At 36.9% G+C, this 14,176-nt stretch overlaps 2 protein-coding genes across 2 annotated transcripts in view; both read left to right on the top strand.

Moving 5' to 3' along the window:
* The window catches only part of LOC107564663 (alpha-tocopherol transfer protein-like), a 7,581-nt gene extending 2,682 nt beyond the window's left edge, over positions 1-4,899 (top strand). Inside the window, exons 2-5 of the mRNA XM_016249798.1 lie at positions 1,815-2,259; positions 3,311-3,504; positions 3,588-3,698; positions 3,786-4,899. Of these exons, the coding sequence (XP_016105284.1) occupies positions 1,815-2,259; positions 3,311-3,504; positions 3,588-3,698; positions 3,786-4,064 (1,029 nt within the window). The 3' untranslated portion in view covers positions 4,065-4,899. The remainder of the gene's footprint in view (positions 1-1,814; positions 2,260-3,310; positions 3,505-3,587; positions 3,699-3,785) is intronic.
* A 682-nt stretch (positions 4,900-5,581) lies between these two features.
* Positions 5,582-14,176, top strand: part of LOC107564651 (cAMP-dependent protein kinase inhibitor gamma-like) — a 32,854-nt gene continuing 24,259 nt past the window's right edge. Inside the window, exon 1 of the mRNA XM_016249787.1 lies at positions 5,582-5,837. The gene's annotated coding sequence lies outside the window, so the exon portion shown is untranslated. The remainder of the gene's footprint in view (positions 5,838-14,176) is intronic.

Below are 14,176 nucleotides of genomic sequence, written 5' to 3'. Positions count from 1 at the left end.
ATATATATATATATATATATATATATATATATATATATATATATATACATACATACACACACACCTTGCTATGTGTACTGGGTTAGGCTAACCGAGACTTGTCATTTGCACTTATATATTGTTGCTCTTTTGTTAGTTTTGACTGCTTTTATTGTCCTCATTTGTAAGTCGCTTTGGATAATACTACTAAATGACTAAATGTAAATGTAAATGCTGCTCCATCTGAAAGCACGTGATGGAGATTTACTGTTCACAGAACCGGCTTTACTGACGAGATGCGCATGACAATCACATGCGATTTATCGTGCAGCCCTAATTTTTTTGTTTGTTTGTTGATCACAAAGTACAAAATAGATGAGGAAAACTAGGATGGCGGGTGTATTCCAGCTATCGTCGGCTTTGGATAAAAGCGTCTGCTAAATGACTAAATGTATTCCAAGCGGCAACCTCCCGGTCTCTCTCGCTTGAAGCCAATACAGAAGTGACTAAAACTGCAATTCATCGACTGACCGCTAGAGGCCTTTACAGTAGAAAACAAATATGTTTACAGCCTGGTACAAAAGTGCTTTTGGTCTATATAGGTAATTTTGCCCTTCATGACAACTGTGAGGAGGGTGAATTTTTTTTTATAACTCATCCGTTTCAATTATATTAGGCCTTAAAGTTCTGCATAATTAAGGGCGTGGCCACTTGAGTGACAGGTGGACTGCCGCGCTGCTCCAGAGTGTGAAACTCACTAGACTGTGAAAAATGGCTTTAAAAATTGTATTTGTCCAGAAAAAAATTAATTATGGGCAGGACACTGGAAATCTGGCAATTAGATGTTTTAATGAAAATGATCTCAAACTTCATTTTTACCGCTATTTTGAGGTTATTGTAGGTACTCTGCCGATGACGTTCATTGCAATGTTTTTTATGGAGTTACGAGAAAAGGTAGTAAATGGATTTAATTGCGAACAGTAGTCTAACTGATTTTATTTGATATGCTGTCATGGCATTCGACTTCTCACACCTGCAGAAGTGGGCAGCCCTGAGAGCTGGCATCTGCATTATTAGATGTTTTAATGAAAATGATCTCAAACTTCATTTTTACCGCTATTTTGAGGTTATTGTAGGTACTCTGCCGATGACGTTCATTGCAATGTTTTTTATGGAGTTACGAGAAAAGGTAGTAAATGGATTTAATTGCGAACAGTAGCCTAACTGATTTTATTTGATATGCTGTCATGGCATTCGACTTCTCACACCTGCAGAAGTGGGCAGCCCTGAGAGCTGGCATCTGCATTATAAAAAAAAACATATATATATAAAAATATTGACGTACGGCTAAACAGATGCAGAGCACCGTAACTTAATTTGAGCAATCTAAAACAAATTCAAAGAGCGGTAACTGATGATACTGTGTTCTGCCTTGGTTTCTCCTGGGCTTTTCTCTAAGATACTTATACACATGATAAAGGAGGTCATATATGTCTCAAAATTATCAATAACTAATTTCGACCAAAAACGAAGTTATGGTGTTTTGTCTTTGCACGGCAGCACTGTGACGCGCGGTGACGTGAAAATTGGCTTTTCAATACCGACCAGATACAATACTGATTTAGGCAGAAACGCAATTTAAAAAAGAAAGAAAAGGCGTTTATCGCGTTTTGGAACCAAACTCTTCATATATATATATATATATATATATATACTGTATATACATAGTGCTTGATGGCATTTTCTTTATTAACAATTAGCCGTAAACTGCTCTATGGTTGTCATTTACATGATTTTATATTAAATGATTCTTGAATATTTCTCTACACCAATAGCTCATGGCAGACCAAAATGGCCACATTAATCTTGGCCCTTCAAGAGAAGTGGTGGCAGGTGTAGGCTTCCCTGCTCCACCCCCACCCATCTATGACTGCACCCTGACTCCTGAACTAGTGGCCAAGGCACGGGAAGAGCTCCAGGAGAAGCCCGAATGGAGGCTCCGGGATGTCCAGGCATTACGAGATATGATACTAAAAGACCACCCTAATCTGAGGACACGGTTAGACGATGCATTTCTGCTGCGCTTCCTCAGGGCCAGAAAGTTTGATTATGACCGGGCACTTCAGCTACTCTTGAATTATCATGCCAGCCGGAAAGCCTGGGCTGAGGTGTTTCAGGACCTGAAGCCCTCCACAGTTAAGCACGTCCTAGATCTGGGTTTTCTCACTGTCCTGCCCAGACCAGACCCTCATGGACGCTACATACTGTGTTTACGACCAGGTAATGCTTCTTATTGTCTTAACAAGACCTTAATCAGACACGAAACCTAAATCTTTGGGTAAGATTAATGAATAATACAAAAATTAACTATGTAAAACCTGACATAAGAAATAATAGTCAGAAAAAATAGAATCTTTTGAAATGGAACAGTTTATAGGCTCATATATGTAGTATGGTATATAGTGTTAATATGGAGCTCACACTCGAGAAAAAAAAAAAACTGTTATTCAGAGACCATAACTGGACAAAAATACTGTATGCAATTTGGTGCAGCTGATATTTATTTGGCCAAAAAGTAATATGAAATTCTGATAACTTGTAAATCAATGAGATCTTTAACAGACTTACATAAAGTGCATATATACACTGACTGCCATTCAAAAGTTTGGGATCAGTAAGATTTGTAATGTTTTTTAAGGAAGTCTCTTCTGCAAGGCTGTGTAGCGTCTAGACCACTCCAACACACAATATATATTTTGTTAGCTAGATTTCACAAATACTTTGTAACACCCCAGGACGCCGAACAAGACCCTGGTTTCATGGTAACCCGATACATTTACAACCTTGTGGAATGCGAGCCGACTCTTAGCTGCATTCTCCAGAAACAAGGGGCACAAATGCACAGGAGAAATGGACTTAGTCAATAATCATGCAGATTTATGTTACAAACTTATAGAATTGTACAGTAAGAAAGTTATTTCCTTTAACCAGGAAATTAACGTTCTTAGAATTGACAAGACGGTTGACCCTGAGTGGTCAGCTAAATATCTACAGTGGATCTAAAATATGAATAGTTAATTATAACTAGTTATGGTTAATTATTCATATTTCCCCATGAGCTGATTAGCTACAGCTGCATTCATTTGATTAGAAATACAGAAAAAAACAGTAACATTGTGAAATATTATTGCAGTTTAAAATAGTTATAATTGAGACAAAAAGATGATCACAGTTTCTCTTTCTTGCTGATTTGATATCTACAGTATATTGTCCCAGTGTTACTGTTAACAATAAAGAAAAAACTAAAAAATGTTGTCTTTTGCTTTCCTAGGTAAATGGAAGCCTAATGATTACCCATTTGTGGACAACATTCGGGCTATTTATTTGACATTAGAGAAGCTGATTCAGCCTGAGGAAACCCAAGTGAATGGAATTGTTATCCTGGTGGATTATGCAGGAGTTGGCCTCTCTCAAGCCTCTAATCCAGGACCGCTTTTGGCAAAGAAAGTTGTCGGCATCCTTCAGGTAAGACATTGCAAATGTAGCCCATCGATTCATTATGATGAAGTCATTGAATTTTAGTACTGACCGTTGCTGTTGTGTTTCAGGATGGCTTCCCAATCAGAATAAAGGCTGTAAACATTATAAATGAGCCTCGTATCTTCAAGGGTATTTTTGCAATAATTAAGCCATTTCTGAAAGAGAAAATGGCAGAGAGGGTAAGTAACTTGCTACTTATCCTGGTATTTACACACAGACATTTCTAGCACAATAATTCTAGAAACAAGTCTGTCTTCTCCCAACAGTATGTCCTGCACGGCTCAGACTTGGCCTCTCTCCATCGAGTCATTCCTCAATCTGTACTGCCTCAAGAGTATGGAGGAGTGGCTGGAAGACTTGACATGTCTGCCTGGTCCAGAACGCTGCTGGAGGCTGAGGAAGAGTTTGTGGTGGAGTTCTGTCAGCCTGATCCTCTGGAGGGCGTCATTCTGCCAGATTCCATGCTGTTTGAGGGAGAGCAAGCTGGCGCACGTGGAGAGGACTCCTTCAGACATCTACGTTCCCAGCTTTATTATTGTTACTGACCTCCTGGCAACGTGCAACTGCTTCATTTGAAACATTTGTTTAGCTATGACTAACTATGTATTCACAGGACTGTTTAAAATATCTAGTACAGACAGCCATTTAGATGCTGGATATTTACTTACTGCTTCGGATTAATCTGGTCACTATGTGTTATAAAAACTTGATTCAAAATCATTTTCAGAATACTCATAGCCATCCAAAAAACATCCTTTTAAGAAGGAGCCTAGGGTTTTAATCAGTGTCTGTATTTGTTACAATGCGTTTTTAAATGTCTAAAATGGATTTCAGCACTACATCATTCTTATTTTATGTAACATCTCAAATAAGGCTTGCCTTAATTTACAGTGAAGGGAAAATTAGATATTTAGAAAGATTAATTAAATAGAAGATTTATATAGCACATCGGAGATAGTGGCCCATGTCAGTTATATCCAAAGCAATAACAATGTGCATTTTTAAATTTCAAAGCCTCAGTACAGAGGGTTATTTTATCCTACAGAGAATAAAGTAATGACCATGTTACTTTCTGATTTGTGGACAGAACATCTCTAAAATAGTTTGTTTTCCTTATTTATGTCTTATGACTGTTCGCAAGTCTGTTACATTTTTTTGTACACACAATACCTTTGTCATTGTAAGTTACATGATAAGCTTTAGAAATTGTTTAACATCAAGTAGTGATACATTTATAGCATATTAAAGGTGATTTAGCTCAGTATACTTTACCTCTGGAATACATAATATTTTTTTTAAGTGGCCAATATAAAGTTCAAGTGTATACATCTTGTATAGATAACTGGTTTGTTTTATTTGAAGTATTAAGGGATGTAATATAATCTTTGTCTTACTGAGCATATTTTATGCCATATTTTCAAGCCTTATGTTTATGTCAGACCATATGTCAGTATTGTAGCCATATCTTATTATTTAAATACTTTATTATTTCTGTTTGTGAAAACAGTCAATAAAGATTATACTTTTTAAAGTTAAAAGATTATTCTGTTGTTTGTGATTGGCTGAAGAAGTGCTGTGTAGTATGCCGTTCACCAGAAGATGGAGACATACACCATCTAACAGCAACTTCATCCACTAGCACACTTCCTGTCTTCCTACATCTGGAAAAAGAAATCAGTTCATAGTGTCTTCACAGGCACCATATACAATAACATAAAATCCATACTTACGTACCAATACAGTAAAACACCGTACGTTAATATCTTCTTCAAAGTATAAAGCTTTCAGAAGTCATCATGCTTAATTTGCTTATTTTTGCCGACAGTGGTGGCCAAGTTGCCATAGTTTCATAATAGAAACAATTACTCTAGGTTGGTATTTTGGCGGAAACTGTGGTTGCCATGGCAATTTTGTAAGGGTATTCAGCACTCACCTACTCCAGCCTGGAAACTTGCTTCCTTTTCATAAAACTCCCTTAAAACAAACATTTCAAGATGTAAATTATTTAAAGTTGCTGTTCAGTGCACGATTTTATCACGCAAGCAGCTCCGCGTGAACTAAGCGAAGTGTGATTGGCTGTGGGATCACTCCATTTTGGAAACAGCTGTTTAAAGCCTTATCCCTCTTTCTCATTGTGTTCAATAGATTGTCAGGGGAGCGTTGGAATTGACCAGGAATCTCTCAACAGATCAATTAAAATCCATTGAATCCGTGTGTGGAATGCGGGAAGAGCTTTTGGAAATGAAGTGGAATCCCGACAAAGAGTGAATGGCGTATGGCGTTGTTGTAAGAAGTGGAAGAAAGTGAAGCGGATAACGGTTAGTGCTTGTTACAGTGATGATGGTTGATTACAGCCGATATAGTTTCTGTAGTAAACAGCAGGCGTTACAAATGTTAACAAAACACATTGGCGCGTTACTTTTTATGCTGAAAATATGCATATATATTGTGGTTAAATTGCCATTTTTACACGATAATTCGTGACGCTTCTTTGTATTAGACTTCGAGGAGTAGTGGGCTTGTTTTGTTTTATTCTTGCTATTGTACGTCTGCAAAATATTCAAAATAAATGTAAATTCCCCTTAATCTAAATATGTAGTTGGTATTGGTTTTATAAAATAGTCTGGGTTGTTTATCCTAACTTGGCCACTGTTTACTAGTAGATTTCACAAGTGTTTTTGCTTTTATAGGCAAAACGCAACTTTAGCCAATGTGTATTCAGGAACCTTAAAGGGACATTTCGCCTTAAAATGAAAATTTAGCTACCCTCATTTTGTTCCAGCCCTGTTTGACTTTATTCTGTGGATCACGAAAGGAGATGTTTGGTGAAATGTAAGGAATGGACTACCTCAGTTACCCTTTCAATGACTCCTTTTCCATATAATGCAAGTGAATGGTGACTGGGATTGTCCTTCTGCCTGACAACATGAAGATTAGTGAAAGAATTTATATTTTTACCATGGCCTTTATATAGTCTTATTTGCAAGAGGAGGTGTGAGAGCTTCCTTTACAAGTTTAGACATGCATGAAGATATAAAAATTCTGTCATCATTTACTCTCACCCTCATGTCCTTCCAAATCCATAAGACTTTCATTCATCTTAACAACACAAATGAAGGTATATTTACTATTCTCTCATCAATTTTTTTCTATCCATTGAAAGACCATCCAACCAAAATGTTCTCATCTAAGCAAGCACTTTTGAGCTATGTTTGATGTATGTGTTGATCAGTGTTTATATCTGAATAAAAGCCTAAATTAAATCTAATCATCATATGACGTAATCATATCTCTTGTCTTCAGAAGACTTTGATTAAACTGCTAGATTCATATGAATTTCTATGTCTGTTTGTACTTTGAAGCATGCAAATTATGGTCCATCTCTTAATGGAAGGGTAAAAAATAGAGAGAGAATATAAAAAATATTTTCTTTAGTTCCAAATGGTTTTGGAACTACATTTTTGCTTTGAACTGTAACTTTAAGAGCATTTTTCATAAGTTCAACAGTAATGTAGTAACAATAAAGACATAAGCCATGCCACTTACAGTGGTTCAATCATGTATGGACATTTTTATTATGATAGAGTGCTCTGGCGACACACTCCTGAAGATGTGCCAAAGACATTACAGAAATCAAATGTAGTCACTTTTAGCGTATGTATGTGCGTGCGGCTGACCTGTTTGCTCTGATATGCGTATTTAATATACAACATGGCCTGTTTTTAGTTCTTTCACTTGTGAGGAGTCAGTTGTTTAGGTCTAGTGGTCGACCGATATTTTGCCAAGGCCGATATTTGGCATTTTTCAAATATCGGTATCAGTCGATAAGTTTTTCTGTTTGGCCGATGTGGTCGAGGTGGACTTTTATTTTGACGGCGCTGAGAACGGCAGCCGCAGTGCCTGAGCACACACCGCTCATATTCTCCCGCTTGTTCGCTGTCGTCGTTCAGTTCTGTCTAATATGGATATAAGTCTATCTAATAATCAGATAGAACTGTTAAACAAATTAATTAAAATGTATACAAAAAAGTATTATAATTTATAACGATTGCTTTAATATTATTAGTAATAGAAAGGCAAACATTATAATACTTTCTCATTTGCCGTCAGCATTCAGCAAACACACATTTATATAATTTAAACAAATCTTTGAATGACTAATGAACATTTAATTTCTGTCATATTCATGTCACTTTCATTACGTGCTGTGTGTAAAATGAGTGTTACTTTGGCTTTATTTGAAAAATAATAAAAATGATTCACACAAACTTCCCAGAATGCTGAGTGCCCTGTTGGTTACCGTGTTTACTTCCTTTTTAATTAGATTTTTATTAAATATTTATTTATTTGTGTAAAATGCTTTGTCTTCTAAAGTTTGTTTAGAAGAACTTTTTGTATGTTTATTTTACACAATTATTTTAAATCATTTTTCAAATGATTTCAAATTTCTTAAATATAAATAAAATTATATCGGCCACCTTGCTTTCCAAGAAATCGGCATCGGCTGTCAAAAAACCCATATCGGTTGACCACTATTTAGGTCACTACATTCATGGGACTCTTGAGCTCAAAGACATGGACTTGATTCACTGAGGCGTTTTGATGAGTTGCACATCAACAATGAACAATCTGAAGCGAAACGATCTCGAACAATCAGTTCATTGTCATTGGCTTTTTAATTTTTAATAGTCACGTGAGCTGTGTAAATGTATCCAGACTATTCGTCTCAAGTTAATTCTGTAGAGTGGATGTTAATATTTGATGATACAATGGACGTTAGGCCATATTAAACAGATTGATTGGTGCTGTAATGAACTTTTTTGATATGTGACTTTTAAACTGTCAGTTTGTTCTGCACAGCTGGTGTCTTTTGCTCTCATGAGCTTGGTTGTCCTACTTTCTATCTATGGCCCAAAAACTTCACTAGCAACTGCTGTTTTGGACCTCTGAGTCAAAAGATATTATTCCTGCAAGTCATCATCCACTTGGCTTCTTCTGCTAGAGTAGGCTGATGAAATGGCAGGTAGTGGTACTCAATGATGTGCTGTGGCTATTATCATTCATAATAGTGATGTAGCAGAAGCATTATCCTCTGCTGGCAGCAGTCACTTTGGTAAGTGCTCTCAGGCTCTTTGCTTTAAGTGAAATGTTAATTTGCATGGCACGTCCAGGTCAGGCTACGGCAAGAGTTTTGCATCAGTGCTTGAGCCATTATTAAGCCACAGTATCCACTGAGGGCTTTGGTGGTTGTTTTTGTTTCGATTTGTTTTCCTCTCTATTTTTATAAAGGTTTTGCTAGTTGGTGCAGTGAATAGGCTACTTAAAGGGTTAGTTCACCCAAAAATGAAAATTAGCCTGTTATATAGCCTCGAAGCATCCTAGGTGTATATGACTTTCTTTCAGACAAATCCAGTCTGAGTTATATTAAAAATTGTCCTGGATATTCCAAGCTCTATCATTGCAGTCAGCGGGTGTTGCAGTTGAATAGTCCACAAGTCGTCAAATAAAGCGCGAGCATCCATAATAAAACGTGCCTTACATGGCTCCGGGGGGTGAATAAAGGCCTCCTGTAGTGAATCCATGCGTTTTTGTAAAAAAAATATCCATGTCATCACAGATAGCCTCGTGGGCAGCGTGTCGAAATGTAGCGCCATTGCGCTTCGGGCGTCCCGTGTTCGAGTCCCGGCTCGCGGACCTTTCCCGATCCCATCCTCCCTCTCTCTCCCACTTCGCTTCCTGTCTCAGTACTATCCTATCAATAAAAGGCAAAAACGCCAAAAATAAATCTAAAAAAAAAAAAATAATAATACATATTTCAAACGTAATAAACATTTTTCTCTCACTTTCGGTATCTGTCATACGCGAAAGGCGTTCCGGCAGATGATGCAGGACGTATGCGCCTCTGAGATATGCTAGTCTCGCGAGTTTGTTTATAGGAGCAAAGGAAGCAAAGTTTCCTTACTTTTAGCAAAGGAAAACCAGTCTCCTCTTGGCTTATATTAACATTTTTCTTTACAAATCCTCGGTTTGTACTTCTAATTCGTGACCGGTGTTTTGTTTTGTTCTCTCTCTGCGTTTGTCACTAATCACGCAACACCGATGTCCTACGTCATCTGCAGGAATGCCTTCCGCGTATGACAGAAACCGGAAGTGAGAGAAAAGTGTTAATTACGTTTGAAATATGGATATTTATCTTACAAAAACGCATGGATTCACTACAGGAGGCCTTTATTCGCCCCCATTTTTTTTATATAACTCCGACTGGATTCGTCTGAAAGAAGAAAGTCATATACACCTAGAATGCCTCGAGGGTGAGTAAAACACAGGCTAATTTTCAATTTTGGGTGAACTAACCCTTTAACAGTCTCGCTTTTTAAATTTGTTTTAATTTTTTTTATTTAAGTCACTCTGCTCAAAAAAACGTTATTGCTGGGAAGCAATTCTCCACTCAGTTATAGCCTGCTGGGAGAGCTGTTCAGATTATTATTATTATTATTATTGCATATGATATTTACAGCTTTATAGTATCCATGTAATTAAATATATACAACTCAATATATCAGGCTTTGACTTTTTCTCATATTAAAATTTTTTTTTTCTTTTGTGTTTCTTTTTTTTATCTATATCCACAGTTCTCTTGGTATATTTTCCACATGAAATACTTTTTCAGTTGAGGTCCATATCAGTCTTATATTAGTATTATTTATATATCATTAAGGTTTTATTCATGTTTGGAAGTAGGGGTGGGCGATATGACCAAAATCTTATTTCATGGTATGAGAAATTTTATTTCACGATAACGATATGTACCTCGATATAGCTATTTTTATTTTATTTTTGTTATTAAAATTAAGAAAAAGAAGTAAATTACAAGCACAACAGAATGAATAAATATTACATAAACTTTTAAATTATTCAGCTAGAGTAGGCTAGGTTTATTTAACATAGTTAGAAATATTATAGAAATTGAATAAAGTGTATAAATAAAACACTGCATGGTCTTCACTATATCAATCAAACATGATTAACATTAATAATGACAGACAGAAGGCAGCTGTCCCTTTAAGACCGACTGCACGGATCCAATATACTGAAATACATCTGGTTTTCACCCAACTGTTTTACATTTATTTAACATATAACCGAATGTATTTACTTGAATACTTCACACGACAGGCATTGTGACATTACTGTGTGCATATTTGACCATTCAAGCACAATAAACCATGAAAGAGATCGGTTTTCGCGATCACATGCTGTTGAGAGAGGGGCTTTCAGTGCACGCACTTCGGCTGTCTGTCAGTCGGCGCGAGCACTGCATTGAGTTCTTTTTCACTGCTTATAGCACTTAATAACTCTACCAAGTGCCGTCCCACTTTTTATTTTCTCATTCATGCACGTTTCCTTAGTACTCAAAAGGTGTATAATGTTTAAGCAGTAATATGTTTCGCAGATACAGGTGCGTCTCAATAAATTAGAATGTTGTGGAAAAGTTCATTTATTTCAGTAATTCAACTCAAATTGTGAAACTTGTGTATTAAATAAATTCAATGCACACAGACTGAAGTAGTTTAAGTCTTTTGGTTCTTTTAATTGTGATGATTTTGGCTCACATTTAACAAAAACCCACCAATTCACTATCTCAACAAATTAGAATATGGTGACATGCCAATCAGCTAATCAACTCAAAACACCTGCAAATGTTTCCTGAGCCTTCAAAATGGTCTCTCAGTTTGGTTCACTAGGCTACACAATCATGGGGAAGACTGCTGATCTGACAGTTGTCCAGAAGACAATCATTGACACCCTTCACAAGGAGGGTAAGCCACAAACATTCATTGCCAAAGAAGCTGGCTGTTCACAGAGTGCTGTATCCAAGCATGTTAACAGAAAGTTGAGTGGAAGGAAAAAGTGAGGAAGAAAAAGATGCACAACCAACCGAGAGAACCACAGCCTTATGAGGATTGTCAAGCAAAATCAATTCAAGAATTTGAGTGAACTTCACAAGGAATGGACTGAGGCTGGAGTCAAGGCATCAAGAGCCACCACACACAGACATGTCAAGGAATTTGGCTACAGTTGTCATATTCCTCTTGTTAAGCCACTCCTGAACCACAGACAACGTCAGAGGCGTCTTACCTGGGCTAAGGAGAAGAAGAACTGGACTGTTGCCCAGTGGTCCAAAGTCCTCTTTTCAGATGAGAGCAAGTTTTGTATTTCATTTGGAAACCAAGGTCCTAGAGTCTGGAGGAAGGGTGGAGAAGCTCATAGCCCAAGTTGCTTGAAGTCCAGTGTTAAGTTTCCACAGTCTGTGATGATTTGGGGTGCAATGTCATCTGCTGGTGTTGGTCCATTGTGTTTTTTGAAAACCATCGTCACTGCACCCGTTTACCAAGAAATTTTGGAGCACTTCATGCTTCCTTCTGCTGACCAGCTTTTTTAAGATGCTGATTTCATTTTCCAGCAGGATTTGGCACCTGCCCACACTGCCAAAAGCACCAAAAGTTGGTTAAATGACCATGGTGTAGGTGTGCTTGACTGGCCAGCAACCTCACCAGACCTGAACCCCTCCATGCCACGCCGAATTGAGGCAGTCATTAAAGCAAAAGGAGCCCCTACCAAGTATTGAGTACATGCACAGTAAATGAACATACTTTCCAGAAGGCCAACAATTCACTAAACATTTTTTTTATTGGTCTTATGAAGTATTCTAATTTGTTGAGATAGTGAATTGGTGGGTTTTTGTTAAATGTGAGCCACAAGTTTCACAATTTGAGTTGAATTACTGAAATAAATGAACTTTTCCACGACATTCTAATTTATTGAGATGCACCTGTATATTTGCATACCGTGTAATACACGATATAGCAAAATCTCTAACAATAAACATTTTATTTCACGGTAACGATTTGTACCGTCATGCCGCCCAGCCCTGTTTGTTTTCCTTTTTATTTTAATTAAATTTTTTAGTGATTTTGTTACGTGCATTTTTTATTTTTTATTTTTTAAAGCTGCAGTCCGTAGCTTTTTTGGGTTAAAAATTATCCAAAATCAATATTTGAGCACGTGCATAACCAGTCAATGTTCGAAACTATAGCCCGATTCACAATGCTCAACTTATAATAATGCTTTCTAATTTGAGTGGTACGGGTAGGTTTTCGCGGGAAAATCGAGCATGCCGCTGCGTCATTACGTCACGTCTTTAAACATGAAGTTGTCCCGGCTACTAGGCTGTCGATCATTTATAGCCTTTTCTCACAGTAGTTGGAATAATTAAATGTATCATTTTGATGGTGGATTGTAATCCAGAAAGGATTATGTGTTTATTAAACACATGTGAATAAAATAAAATTATATTCCAGTTTTAAATGTGCTTCTGATTACAGATAGCCTGGGATTACACAAGATTTGTATTTTAAAGACAACCAGTTCAAAGGGAGGATAATTAGCTTTTTGGTTATTTCATATTTCTTAAAGGGGTCATATGATGCTGCTAAAAAGAACATTATTTGGTGTAATGAAATGTGTTTAAAGTAAAAGAAACACACTATTTTCCACTTACTGTACATTATTGTTTCTCCTCTATGAGCCTCCTCTATCAGCCTTTTTGAAACGCGTCGATTTTTACAAAGCTCATTGGTCTGAAAAGCGAGGTGTGCTGGGATTGGCCAGCTATCCAGTGCGTTGTGATTGGCTGAATACCTCAAGCGTGTGACGGAAATGTTACGCCCCTCACCATACTGTTGATGCTGTGTCCGGCCGGAGCGACGCGGCAAAAACATTAAAAACCCATTACAAACGAGGCATTTGTTGCATCCAGTGGGGACATAATTACTGATTATAATGACTTGTGCTTGTACTGTCTTTTTACACGTTGCGTTGCATCGCGCCGCGTAAACTTAAAACCCTGTCTGCATTTGTGATCGGAGAAATGACAAACAACAAGTGCTACTCTACACTGCCCAAAACTCACGTTTGAATCATCAGTGGCAAATCCTTTAAATGAAAACGTACTTATAAACTGTGAGTCAGAACTGCCGGCATTGTCGTCTACTCTCCCAGGATCAGTGCTGCACACATCTGGAAATTTGGGTTAAACTATTCTGGAACAGTGTTGTAAATACAACTTAACCACTGATTTGTAGTCGTGTCCTCTTTTGGAAGACCAAACAAAGTAGTTTCGCAGTGTTTCCCCTAGGTTTACGGCTTTTGGGGGGGGGGGGCGGTTTTTTTTTCTGGACTCCTTTTTAATGGTTAAATTACATTTTATTAATCAAAAAGCATGTCTAATTAATTAAAATCATGAAACTTAAACAATTTAACATCGATTTATTAAAAGTTGAACAAATATTACGTTTAGGGCCCTATGAAATGTTTTATTTGTCCAACCTTATGTTTTATTGTAACCAAATTCTGTTTGAGCATGTCTAATTTGAAAGCATAAAACAAGTTTCATTTATTCTTACAATAACCTTATGAATTTTTTGCTCAGAAATTCTGTGTTGTGTATTTACATTTTGTTTTAAGGCATAAAACATTCATTTAATCTATCTTTTAAGTAATGAAAATTAAACAAAATAATTTTTTTGGAAAATAAAGGTCATTTAATATTACAATTAAAACACTGAAGAAATATTGAATGCTTATTCCTTAAAAA

This window comes from Sinocyclocheilus grahami, unplaced genomic scaffold, assembly GCF_001515645.1.
Source record: "Sinocyclocheilus grahami isolate Dianchi unplaced genomic scaffold, SAMN03320097.WGS_v1.1 scaffold953.1, whole genome shotgun sequence".
Taxonomy (NCBI): Eukaryota; Metazoa; Chordata; class Actinopteri; order Cypriniformes; family Cyprinidae; genus Sinocyclocheilus; species Sinocyclocheilus grahami.
This window is presented reverse-complemented; position numbering and strand designations above follow the sequence as displayed.